The 18,617-nt window shown below is 43.5% G+C and overlaps 2 protein-coding genes across 10 annotated transcripts in view; both read left to right on the forward strand.

The window, feature by feature from the left end:
• TXNRD1 (thioredoxin reductase 1) overlaps positions 1-18,617 on the forward strand; it is a 117,253-nt gene that overhangs the window by 46,467 nt on the left and 52,169 nt on the right. Inside the window, exons 1-2 of one of the 9 annotated variants that reach the window (XM_036103436.2) lie at positions 1,720-2,011; positions 3,309-3,418. The exons of 2 other annotated variants lie outside the window; for them this stretch is intronic. Coding sequence is in view for 1 of the 7 variants with exons in the window: in XM_078076498.1 (XP_077932624.1) it covers positions 3,599-3,634 (36 nt within the window). In the remaining 6 variants the exon portion in view is untranslated. Of the gene's footprint in view, positions 1-1,719; positions 2,012-3,308; positions 3,419-3,480; positions 3,635-18,617 lie in introns of those variants that run through there. 6 more of the 9 variants (XM_036103458.2, XM_036103441.2, XM_036103450.2 and 3 more) reach the window with 6 other exon arrangements.
• On the forward strand, positions 12,843-15,174 carry EID3 (EP300 interacting inhibitor of differentiation 3). Its single transcript, XM_036103487.2, has one exon. It carries the CDS (start codon positions 13,784-13,786, stop codon positions 14,885-14,887), a length of 1,104 nt encoding a protein of 367 aa, XP_035959380.2. The 5' UTR covers positions 12,843-13,783; the 3' UTR covers positions 14,888-15,174.

Genomic DNA, 18,617 nt, shown 5'->3' on the forward strand with positions numbered 1-18,617 from the left:
TGAGCTCAGTCAAGAGATGTTAGAGTTATGTCTAGAACAAATGCTGCATGATGAGAAATGGTGGGAGATGAAGCCCTTCTTCCACTACCCACAAACTTAAGTATAACTAAGGAGTTCTCTGTATTTTGTGGCAAGGGTAAGGCACCTGGGCCCTTAACTGCAGCAAGAAAGGTTTGAAAGAAAAGTGACGGTTTTTAAAAATGGTGATTTTTTTTTTTTAACTTAAAAAAATTACATGGAGCTACTCTGGGTATTTGTGCTATAATTTGCTCACTTAACATTGTGAAGTTAAAATGCCTTTTTTGATATGCTGTTAGAAGATATGAACTATGACAACTCTGATCTGTCGTATGAGGCTCATAGAGATCAATCCTTATCACTTGCTTTTAGTGCATTTCCAGTTAAATGATTTTACAGTCCCTCTCTATCTTGACACATACCTTTGAAGGAAGCTGTAGTTTCTATATATTTTAGGAATGAGGAGTTTATGACCCTGATTCATGGGTCATTATTGTGTAGATTAAATGAGCTAATGCATATAAAACGGTTAACAGAGCTGGGCTCAGCAGCCAGGAGGAAATGTTGTTTTCTACCTTGGAGTCCTAGCTTTCTTGCCCTCTCATTATTCATCCTTTGCTCCTTAAATCACATTGTTTCCTGAACACCTGTGCTAGACCCATACTCTGTTCAAAGGATCCCAGAAGACACGGTGAGGCGTGCACTTAGGCATACAATCAACCGGCACAGAGAGTGACCATTTATGTATGCTGTGTGTGTGTATGTTTGCACAAGTGCACGCGTGTTCAGAAGCTGAGAGGCTATATATCAAGCCTCTAACTTGTGCTTTGGAACGGACCCACAGGAACAAACTGTGGTTGCCTGCCACTTCAGAGAAGGCATGGCTGCCCTCAGCCTTAAGAAACCAACAATCCTTTCACCCCAGCGTGCTTCAGTGGGCCAGTATCCAGACAAAGAAGTGGGAGAGACATTCATTCACTCATTTATTTATTCAGCAAATATTCGTAGCTACCTACTGATGCAAGGTGCTGAGTAAGAATATGAGTAAGAGCAGGAAGTATGAGAGAGCATGGCTTACTCGGGCAGCTGCAGGTGGTTTGGCATGGCTGGAGTCAAATATACTGTTTTCCCTAAAACAAACACGACAAACCAAAACCTGAGTGGGTTAAGGAGGAAGGATATAAGGGGAAGTTATGTGCTGGTGAGAATTTTTGTCACTTTTCAGGATTACCCGGCATGAGTTAGGTGTTTCTTTTAAAAGCCTGATAATTTCCTTTAGAGAATTGCCAGACTGACTAATCTATTACCTTAGGGCAATGGGTCCCAAACTTTGCTGTTCACTAGAATCACCCAGGGAATTAAAAAACAACAACAACAACAACCTCAGATGCCCAGGTCGCACCCAATACCTATTACCTCAGAATGTCTGGGAGTGGGAACGAGGCGTCAGTATTTTTAAAGGGCCTCTCGTGATTACAATGGGCAGCAAAGTTCCGGAGTCACTGCCTTAGGGCATAGTCCAGTTTTGTTTCGTTAAAACACTCTACTTTTGGGTTCGGCTTCCAAACATTGCTCACATTGTTTTTGCTCTTTTCTCGGGTTGGGGGCGCTATGAGCAGGAAGAGGATGTGGTGTCACCCAATTAGGAGGTCCCACTGCGCTAAGCCCGTCGGCGTAGTCGGCAGGGCTGCACGGGAGTGGATTTCTGCTTTGTCATTCTGACTCTGGCGACCAGCCCGAGCAGGGCGTGGCTTCTGGTGGCCGCGGGGAGCCCGCCACCCTTTCGCCTCGCTCCGCAGTAGTCCGCAGCGCCTCGGAGCGGAAGGCGGGGGCCGCCCGCGGGAAGAGCCTGGTGCCCCGGCGCTCGGGTTCACGCCAGCGGTGGGTTCACGGAAACCGGGCAGAGCTCCGAGCCCCTGGGCTGTGAGGCCGGGGACGGGGGCAGCCGCCTGCCAGGTGCGCTTTGGATCGCGGAAAGGGGAGACGTTCTGAGGTGTGTCTGAGTAGGGGTGAAGCTTTTCTAAGGCGGTGAGCTTCTTGGCCGCGTTATTGTTGCGCGTGGGTCGGTGAAAGCTTAGCCTGGGGTAGGTGAGACACGCCGGCCCCGGTCGGCTGGTGGCTTTCTTCCGCTAGCTCTCTATGGAAACAGTGTGCAGAAAGGTGGAAAAAAAAATGAGTGTTTGTATGGTTCCCTACTGCACGAGTATCGGAACGTGGATGATAATGTGACGAGTAGATTGACAGATCCTCGAGTATAATGAGGGAGTATAACGATTTAAAAAGGGCTCTTAGGAAATGTTCGCATCATTTAATCCCCGGAAATCCTGAGCTGGCAAATCGTCTGTATCTCCCTATTTACAGTTGGGGAAACCGAGGCTCAGAATCACGTGACTTGCCCCAGCCTCTGAACCCGGACAGCTTGCGAGGGCACCCAGCGCGTGTCTCGCTGTATCGGGCAGTACTGGGTGGCGGTGAAGAAGGGTGCACGGCCCCGCCTGGGTTCGAGCCATGGCTCTGCTGTGGACTTTCTAGCCAGTTGAACTCGGGTGAAGTGGACCCGCTGGGACCTCCTTCAAATGAGCAGTTGTGGAGATGAAGTGTCGATACGTGCAAAGCACCGAAGAAGTGCTAGCTGCCATTATTGTTAGACAGCCGCACTTCTGAGTGTCGGTGTGATTTCTGCCTCATGAATGGGCCTGATGATGTTAGAGTAACTGGAGTCTATTTTTAATTCCATCAGTGACTCACTACCTATCCGAGTTCACCCGTTTGTAAAATTGGGCCATTAGCTCCCGGTCTGTCAAGCAGGGTGTTGCTGTATGGCTTCAAGGTTCTGAAATGAAAGCACCCTAAGAGGGCAGAATGTTCCTAATTTTGCCTCGTGGTTAAATCTGGGAAGCTGGCTTTTGGCATTCTGTATAGATGCAGAGTTCAAAGGCAGATTGCATCGGGAGGCGTTTTATAGAAGCGGAGCTGCCTGTCTCCTGTGCGAGGCCGTGTGCATTGGGGGTTGACCAGGATCCGGAGCGCCTGCTCCGGCGAGGCGGCCAGCACTTGAGCGCGGCCGGCTCTCCGGCGTCCGGAGCCGGCCCGAGGCGCCGCAGCCAGCGCGCGCAGGTGTGCGGGGGGCCGGGCGGGAGGGCGGGGGGGCGGCGGCCGGCGGAGGCGGCGTGCGGGCGTCCCCCCGGCCGCGTGGTTGGGGACGCGGAAGCCCCGCCCCTGCCGCGCACTTCCCGCCGCGGCCGGGTCGGCGGTGCTGACCCGCGCCCCTCTCTGCTTTTGTGCCGCAGAGGACGCCAGGGGCCTGGAGAGAGCGCTCTCCCAGCCGACCTCGGAAACCGACGTGCCCGTGGTGTTCGTGAAGCGGCGAAAGATAGGCGGCCATGGTCTAACCCTGAGGGTAGGTGGGGGACATTAACGTTCTTTACCCGCCTGCCCTGGGAATGAGCTGGTCGAGCCCGCCGTGCTCGCGGCCCTCCCTTCAAGGCCGGGGTGGATGTGAACGGACCTCCACACGGAGCATGTCCTTAAAAACGACAAAGAAGCGCACAGGGGCCAGCTCACGTGTCGATGGAAGTTGATGAGTCGGCGGGTAAATGCAGAACTCGGGAGCTTGGTAGGGAATATGTTAACTTTTCATCTTTTAAAACACGTGTTCAGAAGATGTGTTTCCTCCTACTTTGCCTTCCTTAGCCCCTCCTAATCAATCTAGATAACTTAAAATTATCCAGCAGCAGTGTAAACTGCTGAAAGTGAGTTGTTTGGAGAAGTACTGAGAAAAGGGGATCAGGAAATGCATATCTTCGTCCATCCCTATCATCTTTCTCTTTAATTCTCTGGAAGGGAAACCCAGGAGCCCCAGGCTCTGGGGAGAGCAATCTGCAAGCTTCAGGAGTGAGTTCCTTTCCCTTCAGGTATCTCTTTTTTGGCCCAGAGTTAACAGTTGGGTGGAGGGAAAGGAGAGAAAGAAATCTTTCCTTTGGCTGGTGGCAAGCGTGATGGCACCCCTCCCTTAGGACCGTGCACCGTGGGGTCGGGTGGATGGGTCTGGCTATGGTACTGGCAAAATGCTTGGAGGCGGGGTGAATGTTTAGGAGGATACCCAACACAGACCGGGTGTGGTTGGCTACCAGGTTAGAAAGCCTCATAATCTCATTAGCTTGATACATTTGCTTTAATTTTTGCTGATGATCTTTTTTGTCCTTATCTGTTTGTATCCATGTAATTTTTTTTTTTTTTTTAAAGATTTTATTTATTTATTCGTAAGAGACAGACAGAGAGAGAGAGAGAGGCAGAGGGAGAAGCAGGCTCCCCGCTGAGCAGGGAGCCCGATGCGGGACTCGATCCCAGGACCCTGGGATCATGACCTGAGCCGAAGGCAGACGCTTAACCATCTGAGCCACCCAGGCGCCCTGTATCCATGTAATTTTTAAGAAATGGAACTCATACTGGAACATTGCCTTCTTAGAAGTAAACCTGAGGCCTCTGTTAAATGTAAAAATCTACTTAGATATGTGCATATGAGGAAGAAAATTAATTTGCATTTTTATTTGCTACCTTTTCTTCTAAGAGAATCTTATTTGCCATTTTTTAAGAATGGGTAATGGAATAGGAAATGCAGATAGGCTTCAAAAACAAATAGCAACTTAATGGGAAACAAAGGATAAAAAGGCTTTTAGTGTGATTTAAAGTGTATTGTATTAGTCAGACCTTTAGTTTGCAAGTAAGATGAGACAAAGGTCTATTTTTTTTTTTTTTAAGGTTTTTAATTTATTTGACAGAGAGAAAGACAGCCAGAGAGGGAACACAAGCAGGGGGAGTGGGAGAGGGAGAAGCAGGCTTCCCGCGGAGCAGGGAGCCTGACGCGGGGCTCGACCCCAGGACCCTGGGATCATGACCCTAGCCGAAGGCAGACGCTTAATGACTGAGCCACCCAGGCACCCCTGAGACAAAGGTCTATTAATATTACTTTCTGTCTGATTGTTCTGTTTTCTCTACCTGTGTCATAAATTTGCACTTAAAAAGTTTTAGGGGCATTTGACCTTTATATAAATTCTACAAATGGTTCTGGTTTTAGCATCAGTGGGAGTAAAATGAATCACTGTTTTTATAAGCTTTCAATCCACTTTATTGGTATGATCTGATGTTTTCAGTCCATATGATCATAGTTAATTTCAGACATTTAGTGAGGTGCAGTGCCAAGATTGAAAAGTATACCCCCAAGTTATAATTAAAATAAAAAAAAATATTTAGCACATCTCTTTTAAGTAAGCTTACCACTCTGTTTTGTATCATTTATTTTTGTTTTCTAATGAGTAGTAAGAAATGGAAGGAGACACATGGAAGTAAAGACTACTGATTTGAAATGTTTGTGACTTTCCAGCCACCTGTTGCCCACATTTGGGGCTAAATGATGGGTTTTGAAAATCTTTAGGGAACGTTGGGTTAGAGTGGAGGAAGGCATTTATTTAGTGAAGAATTAAGTGTTTATAGGATTAGTGTTATAATCCTAAAGTCCACACCTTAAAAAAAAGGTTAAGATTTTATACTTTAATTGCAACGTAAATAGGGGAGAGGGAGCTCTTCAAAATGCCTGCTTTTCCTTTCTCCTCTTGTTTCTTCCTTTGTCTCCCTTTCCCCTCAGTAAACACAGTAGCTGGAGCATCAGCAAGGCCTACCTTGCTTTAAGGAAGTGTATTTCAAAAAAGCAGTGTATGGGCCACCTGCACAGAATCCCCTGGAGTGCTTGTTAAAGGTACATGCCTGGGCTTTACCTGAGGTCTTTTTTTTTTTTAAAGATTTTATTTATTTATTTGACAGAAAGAGACACAGCGAGAGAGGGAACACAAGCAGGGGGAGTGGGAGAGGGAGAAGCAGGCTTCCCGCGGAGCAGGGAGCCCGATGCGGGGCTTGATGCGGGGCTCGATGTGGGGCTCGATGCGGGGCTCGATGCGGGGCTCGATCCCAGGACCCTGGGATCATGACCTGAGCCGAAGGCAGACACTTAACGACTGAGCCACCCAGGCGCCCCTTACCTGAGGTCTTAAGTAAACCCTCTGGAAGGGGCTAGGATCTGCCTTTTAATTTATTTTAAGCACAGTCCCTCAGGTAATTCTTAGGATAAGTATCACATTGGAGACTTACTTTAATGTATAAGGTAGTTTGGTCAAGATTGGTTGCTTAATAATTAGAATTCGGTGAATTGAGAGGGTAAGGGAAGTGAATGGAAAAGTATTTATTGGCATTACTGAGTGCAGGTCATAATTGAGACTAGTAGTTTGAGATAATGGTCTTGGGAGATAAGACTAAAGCCAGCAACAGGGGACTTAATTTCTTCAAGGCAATAGTAGGAGAGATGCCAGGCATAAAGCAGTGCCTGATTGTTTCCATAATTCACCTGGATGCCAGTTGTGGGCAGAGCTCAGGTGTGATCTTGTTGCTGTGAAGCTCAGGCCCCATGATCCATGGCTGTGTGGGTAGCCACTAAAACAAAGGCAGGTCTCCCCCTCTCAAGCCTGACTTTCAAGCCAGAAACCAGACTCTTAACCGAATAAACATCGGGAAATGAGTGGTAATTTAATAACTCTCCAGCCATCCCTTTCCTTTCTTAATACTCTACCAAAATTGGCAGAAAACTTTATTTCTTTTGATTCTTCCCCCTGACATCCTTCTGGGGAGATTAAGGGTGTACCTACTTTGGCCGAGAGAAGGTTGAGGCCTGAGGGGGATGGGAGGACTGCTTTGAAGATGAGGGAAGTGAACAGACTCTGGCTGACCTAAGAAGGTAAGGGGTAAGGACTAATGAGATTTAAAAGAGGCCTGGATTGTTAGGACTGCAAATAAATTTCTCTGGGGCTGATATATGTAGTAAAATTTTTAGTAGTTGTGAATCCATGTTGAGACTCCCATGTGTCTTCCTCCCACTTGAACTAAGTGACAACACAAACCTCCTTTCTGCTCTTCATCTATTCTTTCACTATTCTGCTGGTCTTGGCTTCATATTGCTTCTGGCCTCTCCTGTCTATTCACTTGCTAGGGCCTGACTTACAGGCCCACTGCCTCTATTAACTTTTGCTGGGGCTGTTCCAGGTCCTCATTTCCTCTTGCCTAAACTGCTTCAGCAGTCTCTCTAACAGGCCTCACACTTTTGATCTCCCTCCCCTTCCATTCCATCTGGACTGGATGTTCAAGGCATCTTCTGGTTGCTCCTTCCCTGCCCCCAGCTCTGCATGCAGGGTACATAGCACATTCCTTAGCTAGGTATTCTGTTTTCTCCAGGGCCTGGCACCCACCTGCTTTTCTGGTTATCTCTTGCTCTGCTCCCTTACCTACCGGAAGTGGGACTACCGTTGCAGCTAGAGTCCCTAAAATTTCCCTCCTTTGTTCAGCTCTTTATTCCAGTTTCTGATTTATCTTCCTGCTCAAACTGACTTTTCCAACTGCCTACCTGTGGTAGAGTACAAGGCCAGATTTGCCCGTTCTTTCTCATGAATTCTTATCTCTGGAAAAGGAGGAATCCTGCCAAATAAAATTTTTTGGCTTACCATCAAAAGTGCAGAGTGAGTTTTAGTCTTTGTGCCTAGGATCCCATGTCTATATTAATTAGAGTTCAGCAGATATTTAAATGAGCATACCTATTAATGATAGTAACTACCATTTATTGAATCTCTGCTATACATTAGATTCTAAATGCTGTGATACCTAGGTGATTAAATTCTCACAGTAGTCCTGTGCAGAAGGGGGTATTATCTAGTTTTACAGATGAGACAATGGAGGTCTTGGGAATGTAAGGAACATGGCTAGATTACACAGCTAGTTAAATGGCAGAACCAGGAATGGAATCCAGGCCTGTCTGTGAAGTTCATGGTGTTGTACTCATACTTGCTGGCACTTGACTTTGTGTTACAGCTGTTGGGATACATGCCTGATCTCCCCATTGTGATTATGTGCTCATGATTCAGGCCTGAACCCATGCAAATCTTGGTATTTCTAGCATAGCTCTGGCAAATGGCATTCATTCATTAAATGCTTGCTGAGAGGAACTGCATTCCTTTGTGCCTACTAAATTATGTGTTCCTTTAGGACAAAAAAGATTTATTTTTGTATCTTGTGTGTGTGTGTGTGTGTGTGTATGTGTGTGTTTTAACACCTAGTTTGCATTCAGTATTTGTTGAATGAATGGATGATGGTAGGGCCAGAGGAGACTCACTTTGAGTGAGGTATTTAGTTACAAGCTGTCTGATTTTGTAGGGTAGACTACTCTATCTGAGACCAACCCCTAAGATATTCTGGAGAGATTCTAAGCAGCATATAAACAGTTCCCAATTTTAAAGAGCTGTATGACAGCAGCATTGTCTTATGCAGGTGTGTCCAGGTCATTTGAGAAGGAAGTCACATTACATTTATTTAGCTACTATTTATTGAGTACCTGTGTTCTCAGCTTTGGGCTAGGCGCTGTCTTTGCTCTCTGTAACACAAATCTGCAGGGCCAATGTATATATTTAAAGATGTATTTGTCAACAAATGTTTGTATATGATTTTTTATAAAGAGTGACAACCACTCTGTGTGGCAGCGAAGACATCCAATAGATTCATTTTACAAAGGAGGAAACTCAGACTCTGAAGAAAATCAATGAAAACTAATACAGCACTAGTTTTGATTTGAGCCCAGGCTTTCAGAGTGAGTTCCTGCAAGGCTGGCACCTTAAAAACCACATATCCAGTACCTTCCTCCTCATAGTCTATCAAAATGATGCTCCTGGTCATTGCTGACTTCTGAGGTGTGTCCTAAAAGAGTTGGTAATTGCTCTCGTAACTTGAAAGGTTCTATTCTCAACTCACACCCTTGTTTATGTTAGTTCTTGAGGCTTGGTAAGTCAGCCGGCACTGGGTTTTCTGGTGTCAGTGAAGTGTAAGACGGATCACAAAGAGGGTGGAGGCTTTATGTACTCCAAGGGATTTGAATGCTTGAGTCCACATTATTTTGTGGGACTTGACTGTCATTTTGTCTTTTACTTAACTAACAATAAAGCCATGTTATTTGAATAGAACAGTTATTTGAAGCCTCTTTTGGATACTGTGTTGTTGTTTTTTTTTTTTTAAAGAATGTGCTGAAATCCAAGGAACCACTCATGAGAACCTCAGACTCTTCATAGACCCTGCTTCAGATTATCTAGTACAGAGTTTTACCTCTTCAAAGTACTATATACACTTCCATTAGTTGAAACCTTAGTAGGTTTTTAAATTGCATTATATGGCAAATTTCTTTTCACCAGTATTAGTTATAGGGGATATATTCCTGTATTGCTCCTTATGGATTTAACCTTTAAAATATTTTTCTGTCATAAAACAACATGCAAGAGTGAGGCTACTGGTTTGTATACTTTTTTCTGTTTAGGTTCTAATGTTTATTAATAAACATTTGCTATCTTTGGGTTGATTTAGACTTACTAAGTACTCAATAATTGAAAATATTATCAGATCTGTCACGTAATTCTCGTTCAGTACTTAGAGTAGCTTGATGGTGTGTAAGTAGTAGTATTCCCACATTTCAGATGAGGAAACCGGAGGCTGAGCAGTTAAGCGACCTACCTAAGAGAACCCTAATAACTAATAATAGGTCAAGATTGGAACCCAGGTTTGCCTCCTTCCCCTGTCCATGGTTATTTAAAAAAATATGTATCTGCCTTGATTATGGCAAAGTTTACCTTAAATGTTAAAACACTAACCAAAGCAAAAACATATACACACACACATAACCTTAAAGGAAATTAAGATGAAAGAGAAAATATACCTAACATCCTGCTACTCCAACAAATCAAACTAGCACTTTTATCAGTAAGACTCTTCTCAGCTAAGTGTTAAATAGATACCCTGGCAGAATGAGGGGAGAGAAAACTGCTGTGAAAGAAGGAACAGAAAAGTTCAGGGAGGTAGCTAATAGCAGGATAAGCATATCTCCTAGAGTGTGGGATTCAAACCTGATTGGCCCCTGGCTATGGCTCAGAGGCCTCTTCTGTGCCCATTTGTTATAGATTAATCCTGCAGTAAAAACCCCACGGACCCTAGGTGAGTTCTTTTTTTATTTGGCCATAGAGAGAGCTTTAACCTGTGACACCCATCCCATGTTTGTGTTGAGCACTGGGGGTTGTGGGAGAGAGCCTAAGAGCTGGGAATGAATGAGTCTGAACTTGGAGCAAAGGGACTGGAAAATAAAATTTTAAAAAACTGAAGAAAAGAAGAAAGGAAATGTAGGGCCATGTTGAGTTCTTGGCAGCAACTCCTGAAAGAGGAAAAGGGGGAGGAGAAGAGCTGAATTTTCTTGGAGGCCAAGCTGTGTGTCGTGGTTGCCTGAACTAGCCTTACTGAATGAGGATGGTAGACTTCAGTGATGTCTTTGAAGTACTAGTGCACTTTTGCTGTTACAATCCATAGAGAAGTTTACCAGCATAACTGTTCAGAGAGTTGCTGCTATTCTTTTCTTCGATCTCCTGTTGAGTTTGTAGGTGTTCAGAAAGGTTTGATGCCTATCTAGCTGAATTCCTGGGACCAGATGGAATTTAGGTCTCCTACTCCTCCGCCATCTTGCTCCTCCCCCTACCAGCATAACTGAATTAGTTATTGCTGTTCTGTCTTTTTAAGCTGCATTTATATAATTATTATGAGTAATTGGACTTCAGGGTAGAAAATCGCTATTTAGTGATTACAGGATTCACAAGTATAGAAATCCATTTTTTAAATGATTAAGCAAAATTGTTAGACTTGAGATTTTTAGTTTGTAGCAACATTTAAACCTTGTGCTCTAAAGGCAGAGTTAAAAAGGCAGAATATAGGGCGCCTGGGTGGCTCAGTCGTTAAATGTCTGCCTTCGGCTCAGGTCATGATCCCAGGGTCCTGGGATCGAGTCCCACATCGGGCTCCCTGCTCTGCGGGAAGCCTGCTTCTCCCTCTCCCACTCCCCCTGCTTGTGTTCCTGCTCTCGCTATGTCTCTCTCTGTCAAATAAATAAATAAAATCTTTAAAAAAAAAAAAGGCAGAATATAATGCAAGTATGACTTTCTGAGGATGATCCGAGTTACATGTTACCAAGGTTCTTAGGGACAGGGATCTAGCTAGCATAGAATGAATGAATTCAGTACTGGAAATCAGTACTTAATAATATGATGCCTGCCTTGATGTGTTCTGTTGCTCCGAGCAAGTTGTGTGGGCTGTTATCTCCTGAGAAATCCCTGTAAATGGTATTAGTAATACTTTCTAAGTAGGTTGGGAGAATTTATTTATTTTTCTAAGCCATTTTGAAATTCTTAGATGAAAAGCTCTGTATAGAGCAAATTGGTATCTGCCTGTTTTCCCTCCTCTGAGACAGCAGAAAATAGGCACCTTAGGGTGGGAAGGTTGGCTTATTTTTTGGAGTTCCCTTATAAATTGCTTTAATTGTATTTGAAAAGGATATCAGAAGCTCTCAAGAATATGGTTAACTATAAAAGGAAACATTTTTGGTTTTGGAACTTGGAATTAACTGGGTGTTTTCATCTAAGATTTAAAATGTTTGTGATTGGCCAGACTTGGGGAGGAAAATATGGCTGTTTGGTGATACTGGGGCCCGCCTTTGTTTTTCTCTTGCTTTTTCTTTATTTCAGAGAAGAGTTAAGGTTGACTTTCTGAAAAGCAGTCAGCTTTTATTTTCAGTTTGTTGGATCTATTTTTTCCCCACTAATTTGTGAAATTAATCTTTTGTGCCAAATAACTTGTAGTAGGTACTGGAAGAAAGTTTCTCATCTACATTCATTTATACATTCCAATGTGCATACTCAAATGTATCCTTGTGAAAACAGCTTTGCTTGGAAGATTTAACACCAGATTCTTGCTTTAGAGAAGTTCAGTCTAATATAGCAGGGTAATATATATGCATGAATAACCATAATGCCTAGTGTTTTTGGAAAAAGCATATTTTTTCCCCTGAATTATACCTCTACTTAAGAAAATTATGGTGGGGGGCACCTGGGTGGCTCAGTCATTTGAGCTTCCAACTCTTGATTTTGGCTCAGGTTGTGATCTCAGGGTTGTGGGCCCTGCATGGGGCTCAGCGTGGAGTCTGCTTGTCCCTCTCCCTCTGCTCCTCTCCCTCTGCTCCTCTCTCTCTCTCAAATAAATAAATAATCTTTAAAAAAAAAATTGTGGTGGATGAAGAGTAATATAAATAGTTTAGAGAAATTTAATACTAGGTTGTGCTGTTCATGCATTTGCAAGAAACTTTCTGCTAAAGACAAGGAAAAATGAACTAGTCTAGATTCATAGGAAGGAATGTAAGGCTAATTTACTTCCTTGGTGCCTTGAAACCTGAATTGACAGGTGGCACAGTGTGGTATTCCGTCTGTGGTGTGCTCCCCCCCCCCCAAAAAGGGGCACGTGTTGAAGTGAAAAGCTTTTGATCTTGTGGGTTGAGAGTGCACTTTTTTTGTTCTCTTTAAAAACAAAATGTATTCCTTATTGTTGTATATACTTTGCTCCTTGTGAAACTGATGAGCTAAGCCCTTTTTCCCAACTGTACGTGAATTTCCAGTGAACTAGTGGGTGAATTTTCCAATGTAGTCAATTGATTTACAGCATTCACTTTCATATCTTTATATCGGATTGTGTTTAAAATCTTCTTTAATCTGGGCGCCTGGGTGGCTCAGTTGGTTAGGCGACTGCCTTTGGCTCAGGTCATGATCCTGGAGTCCCGGGATCGAGTCCCACATCGGGCTCCCTGCTCAGCAGGGAGTCTGCTTCTCCCTCTGACCCTCCTCCCTCTCATGCTTTCTGTCTCTCATTCTCTCTCTTGCAAATAAATAAAATCTTTAAAAAAAAAAAAAAATTAAAAAAAAAAAAATCTTCTTTAATCTAAGGGTTGAGATTTATCTCCATTCAGAGTTTGTGGCCTTTAGCTTTTGGCAAGCTTCCAGATAAACCGCTCTTTTGCAGAGACTGTACCCACTTTATTCTTCCACCCTTGGGTGGTGGGGAACCGAAGGTCACTTGGGTAATGCCCGACATTCCCCCACCTTTGCCCCTGCGCTAGCTCAGACACTTGCCTGGCGTCTGCCTCTTCCGTTGGTTGGAAGGGGTCTGGCTTTTGAGGGTCCGTGAAGGTAATTAACCTGATATGCATTTGTATAATGAAGAATGTAGTCCAAATAGCCACCTAGCAAATGAACCCTGAGAATTCCAGCTATTTGTGGTGGACGTTCTGCAACTCGCGATGCTTAGCTTTATGGGCAGTTTACAACGTAGCCAGATTTAGTTTTCAAAAAACAGAACCCCAGAGACCCTACCTTTTAATCATAGTAAGAACGAAAAACATAGGTTGACCTAACTGCGGTATGTGATGGCAAATGTTCTAAAGCGCAGGACCTTTGGCGCCCAACCCCCCCCACAATTTTGGCATAAGGTTTTCCAGGTATTTCTTAGAAAGCTAGATGACACTGTGAGTAATTGCTAAAATAAATAATAGCTATCACTTGAGCAGGTATTATTCCAACATGGAGAGGGGGCCCATTATTACGGCATTCTGTGCGCCGCAGGGAGGTGGGTGCGAACGCGCTGGGTCTGGGCTCCGCGGGGCGGGGCCGCCGGGAGGTGGAGCGAGCTGGGGGCGGGGCCTCCGGGCCATCGCCAGTGCGCATGGGCGGACATCCTCAGCTCCGACAGACCCCCTTCAATTTCCGCTGTTGTCGGAAACGTTGCGAAGGCCGTTAGCTGAGTGCTCCGGTCGCCGGTCGCCGAAATGCCTACTGAGAAAGGTTCTCTGGGGAGAGGCGTAGAGAAAGGAGAGGAGCCGGTGGGGACCATCGCTGCTAGTGCGTACTCTGTGAAGCAGGCGGATGATGGGGAAGAACCGATGAAGGTGGAAGTGGTGGTGGGGGCTGATGGCTGCTCTGACGACCTCAGCTGTGGGGAGGCCGACCTAGACCCCCACCTCCTAGGGCTTACGGATGACGAGGAGAAATGCCGGAAAATCCGCAAACAGTACCGGCAGCTCATCTGTAACGTCCAGCAGAACCGTGATGACATTGTGAACACCGCGAGCGACTCGTTAACCGAGGCTCTCGAAGAAGCCGATGTCCTGTTTGATGAAGTGAGCCGAACAAGAGAAGCAGCTCTCGATGCCCAGTTTCTTGTTTTGGCTTCTGATTTGGGTAAAGAAAAAGCAAAGCAACTAAACTGTGATATGACCTTTTTTAATCAAGTAGCGTTTTGTGACTTTCTGTTTATATTTGTGGGTCTAAACTGGATGGAAGATGATGAATTGAGTGGCTGTGATGATAATACAGCTCTTTCCTTCTGGGAGACCGTACAGAAGGAAGCAACATCCTGGATATTGCAAGCTGAAACATTCCACTTTATTTTTGGTTCATTCAAATCCCAACCTGCACCAAAGCCCCGACTTGAACACCACAAAAAAGCTCACAAAATGGAAGAAAATGGGGATATGCCTACAAAACTGAGGAAGTTGGACCTGAGTAATAATCAAGAAGCAACAGAAAAAGAAGTAGAAAGAATCTTGGGATTGTTGCAAACTTACTTTCGAAAGTATCCTGATACTCCCGTGTCCTATTTTGAGTTTGTGATTGATCCAAACTCTTTTTCTCGTACTGTGGAGAATATATTTTATGTTTCTTTCATTATAAGGGATGGTTTTGCGAGAATAAGGCTTGACCAAGACAGGCTGCCAATATTAGAGCCGATTAATATTAACCAAGTGGGTGAGGAAAATGATCCCAGTTCTCATGGCAGGAAACAAGGAGTTATATCTTTGAGTTTACAGGACTGGAAAAATATTGTGGCAACTTTTGAAATTTCAGAGGCCATGATCACAAACTCATACTAGGGATTTTTGTTCTTAGTATAGGATGCATTTTGTGGCTTTTCTAAAGTATCTCAAAATGGAGAGTAAAATCAAGCAGAAGCACATAATTGTATTTCATGTAAAGTGAAAAAGTATTTTCAAAAACACCAGAAATTGTTTTACTGTGCAGTGTATTTTCTTTTTTTTGGTAGTTTATAAGGTTGTCACGATCTTCTGTAATTAAAAATTATTCACTGGCATGTTGTGGGAAGATTTTTTTGAATGCCCTTTAAGACTTTATCAATAAAAATCAGCTCTGAATTTCATAAGAGGCATTTGATAATTTATAAAAAAATCAATTTTGTGATGCTCTGTGATAGTGCATTGCTTTCTCTGTTACAGGGAACCTGTATGGGGCTCCTGACAAATGGGGCTCCTGACAAGGTTGGGGGAAGGGTGGGGGAAAAAAAAATGGTCAAGAAAGACTTTGTCCGTAGGGCAGTGAATAAGCAATGTTAATACTGTAAAAAAAAATCTAGATGTCATGCTTCATTGCAAGGAGGACTAAGTAAGATTAATGAGTGGGTATCCATATTCTAAATAATTTCTCCTGTGATTAGACTTATCTACTGTAGAGACGTTCTACTTTTGTTAGGGGAGGCATCAATTAAGTGCATGCTGAAAGGTGAGTAGGGTTTGGTCAAAGAAAGGAAAGGGATTCTAGCCAGGGGAATATGGAGGCCAAATACATGGAATTGTGAGAAGTTATGGCACCAGAGAATCATGAGATTTTTTTTTTTTTGAAAACTTCCATTTGAATGTTAAACTGGGCAAAAACTGAATTACCTTATCTATTAGTGTCCTCAGAGGTAGACGATACTTTTGTCAGATTATTTCAAACACAAAACCAGTTATAGTCTTTATCTAGTTGGTTGATTTCTTCTCTAGCCTCTAGTGTCCAAACACTTTTGTAATTTCTGCTAGTGCACAGAGTGACTTTCAGAATCAGTGGTGTTTCATTATGTAACAGCCTTGAATATTCCCAGTTCAATTTTGTGTTTCTTATTCAGGCTTTCAATGCCTGGAAATGATCTCTCTTTATACTGAGATATATAATTAACTTACCTAAATGTTCTTTACTTAACCATAAAAGCTTTTTTTTTTAAAGATTTTTTATTTATTTATTTGACAGAGAGAGAGACACAGCGAGAGAGGGAACACAAGAAGGGGGAGTGGGAGAGGGAGAAGCAGGCTTCCCGTGGAGCAGGGAGCCCGATGCGGGGCTCGATCCCAGGACCCCGGGATCACGACCTGAGCCGAAGGCAGACGCTTAACGACTGAGCCACCCAGGCGCCCCAAGCTTTTTTTTTTTCTTTTTGTTGCTTGCAGTTGTTTTAAGGTTATAAATTACAACCTTATTTTGAGGTTATGCCAAAAATTTGGGTCTTTAAGAAAACAATTTTGAAGGTATAGAGCATGCCTAAATAAGCTGCTTTTCTTTCTTCTTCTTCTTTTTTTTTTTTAAATAGGCTCCATTCCCTATGTGGGGCTCGAACTCAGGACCCAGAGATCCAGAGCTGCATGCTGTATTGACTGTGTAGCCAGCCGGGCGCCTGTAGGCTGCTTTTCTTGATCCCTATAGGAACTTAATCTTTGGTAGTAGTAGATTTTGCCATTAGGCATGATTTGGCAAATGGATAAGTATCTGTTTTGCATAGAAGTAACAATAAACTTTCCTATTAAGTCTAGTGTGGTACAGGGAAGGGAAGTCCAAAGACTAAATAAATGACATCAAGATTGACAGGAGTAATCTTTATGTGGTGGGGAAGTTTCTTCAGTAATAGTTGAGGTTTTTAGCCAAAATAGAAATTTCTCATGAATGTTAAGTTGTTTTCTGAAGTAACCATTCCTTCCCCATTTTCATGTGAAGGAATGCTAACCCTCCTGGTGTCTACCACCCTTTGATTTATTTAGCAGTCATGGGAGTATCATTTGGTCTTGCTGATCCTCACTTTAGCCTGTCTTTCCCAACCAAGTTCCTGGGTTTTTCAGAGATTTGCCATTAGAGGAAAATAATTTCTTAGTAGCAACAGGATCCTGCCTCCCTTTTTTACTCATCACCGGATGGCTCTGTTAAGTGCCCGTCTCTTTACTGAGAGCATTGGAGACTTGACTAAAAGCATTAATAGAGCATGTACAGGTTTAGGGGGATGGTAGTTTTGGGGGCCTTCCCTAAAGTTGTAGCTTTTTAAAATTTTTTTTAAAGATTTTTATTTATTTGAGAGAGAGAGAGAGAACGAGTGGGGAGGAGGGGCAGAGGGGGAGGGAGAAGCAGATTCCCCACTGAGCAGGGAGCCCGATGGTGGGACTCAATCCCAGGACCCTGGGATCATGACCTGAGCCAAAGACAGACGTTTAACTGACTGAGCCACCCAGGCGCCCTAAAGTTATAGCTTTTAACATATAAATCATGACCACTTGTCTGTATTTTTACTGGTTATTGTGACACCTCAGTTGCCTCATCACTTTGAAATTAAAGTGACTGCTTACTTTGAAGAAAAAAGAATTGACCGATAGACAATTACAGAGATAGGTTGTGAGCCAACCTGCAGATCTACTGTTTTCCTAGTAATATAATGAGAGTGGCTTAAATTTCACAGGTTTAATAAAATCATTTGAATTTTAGAAGAATATTGCAGAAAAATTTTTAACTAGAACTTTATTGTATAACAGAACCACTTTTCTGATCAAAGCACCTGGCATCAAATCCTGACTAACATCCTAGAGACTTTGGGCAAGTTATTAAACCTTTCAACCTTTGGTTTTTGACTTGCTAAGTGGGAATAATACCCGTGTCTTAAGTTTACAATAAGGATAAAATTAGAAAATCTGTGTGACAAGTACAGTTGACTCTTGAACATCGGGGTTAGGGACACCATCCCTGCTGCACAGTCAAAAATTCAGTGTAACTTTTGACTCTCCCCAAACTTAATAGCCTGCTGTTGACCAGAAGCCTTACCATGAACATAAAGAGTCAATTGAAACCTATTTTGTATATGTATTATATACTATATTCTTACCATAAAGGAAGCTAGAGAAAAAATATTAAAATCATAAGGAATGGGGCGCCTGCGTGGCTTGGTTGGTTAAGCGTCTGACTCTTGATTTTGGCTCAGATCATGATCTCAGGATTGTGAGATTGAGCCCTTTGTCAGGCTTGCGCTCAGCGCTGAGTTGGCTTGAGATTCTCTCCCTCCCCCTATGCTCATCCCCTGTTCTCTCTTACGAGTACACTCTCTCTCTCAATCAATAAATAAAATTTAAAAATCATAAGGAAGAGAAAATACATTTATAGTAGCATATTTATTGAAAAAAATTTGTATAAGTGGATTACGTTTCAAACCCATGATGTTCCAAGGGTCAACTGTTCTTTGAAATGTGAGTTACTAGGTATGGTATTGTGAGAAAAGCAGGAGCTTTGTAATCATTTACTCCTGGGTTCGATTCTTGACACATCGGGCAAATTTCTTCGTCGCTAAGGACCTCATTTATGAGATGGAAATGACATTTGCTGGGAAGACTGTTGTGAGGATCAAATGGGATCATATATATAAAGCATCTAGCAGTGTCTGGCTCGTTGTGGGCACGCATGTTAGTGCCTCACTCTCAGGGTCAGAAATTCTGTGCTGCCACCTCCTTCAGTGGTGACATCTCTGTCATGGTTCGTGCACTTTAAGTCAGGATATGATTTCCTCATGCTTTTGCCTTTGTT

This window comes from Halichoerus grypus, chromosome 6 (genome assembly GCF_964656455.1).
Source record: "Halichoerus grypus chromosome 6, mHalGry1.hap1.1, whole genome shotgun sequence".
Classification (NCBI taxonomy): domain Eukaryota; kingdom Metazoa; phylum Chordata; class Mammalia; order Carnivora; family Phocidae; genus Halichoerus; species Halichoerus grypus.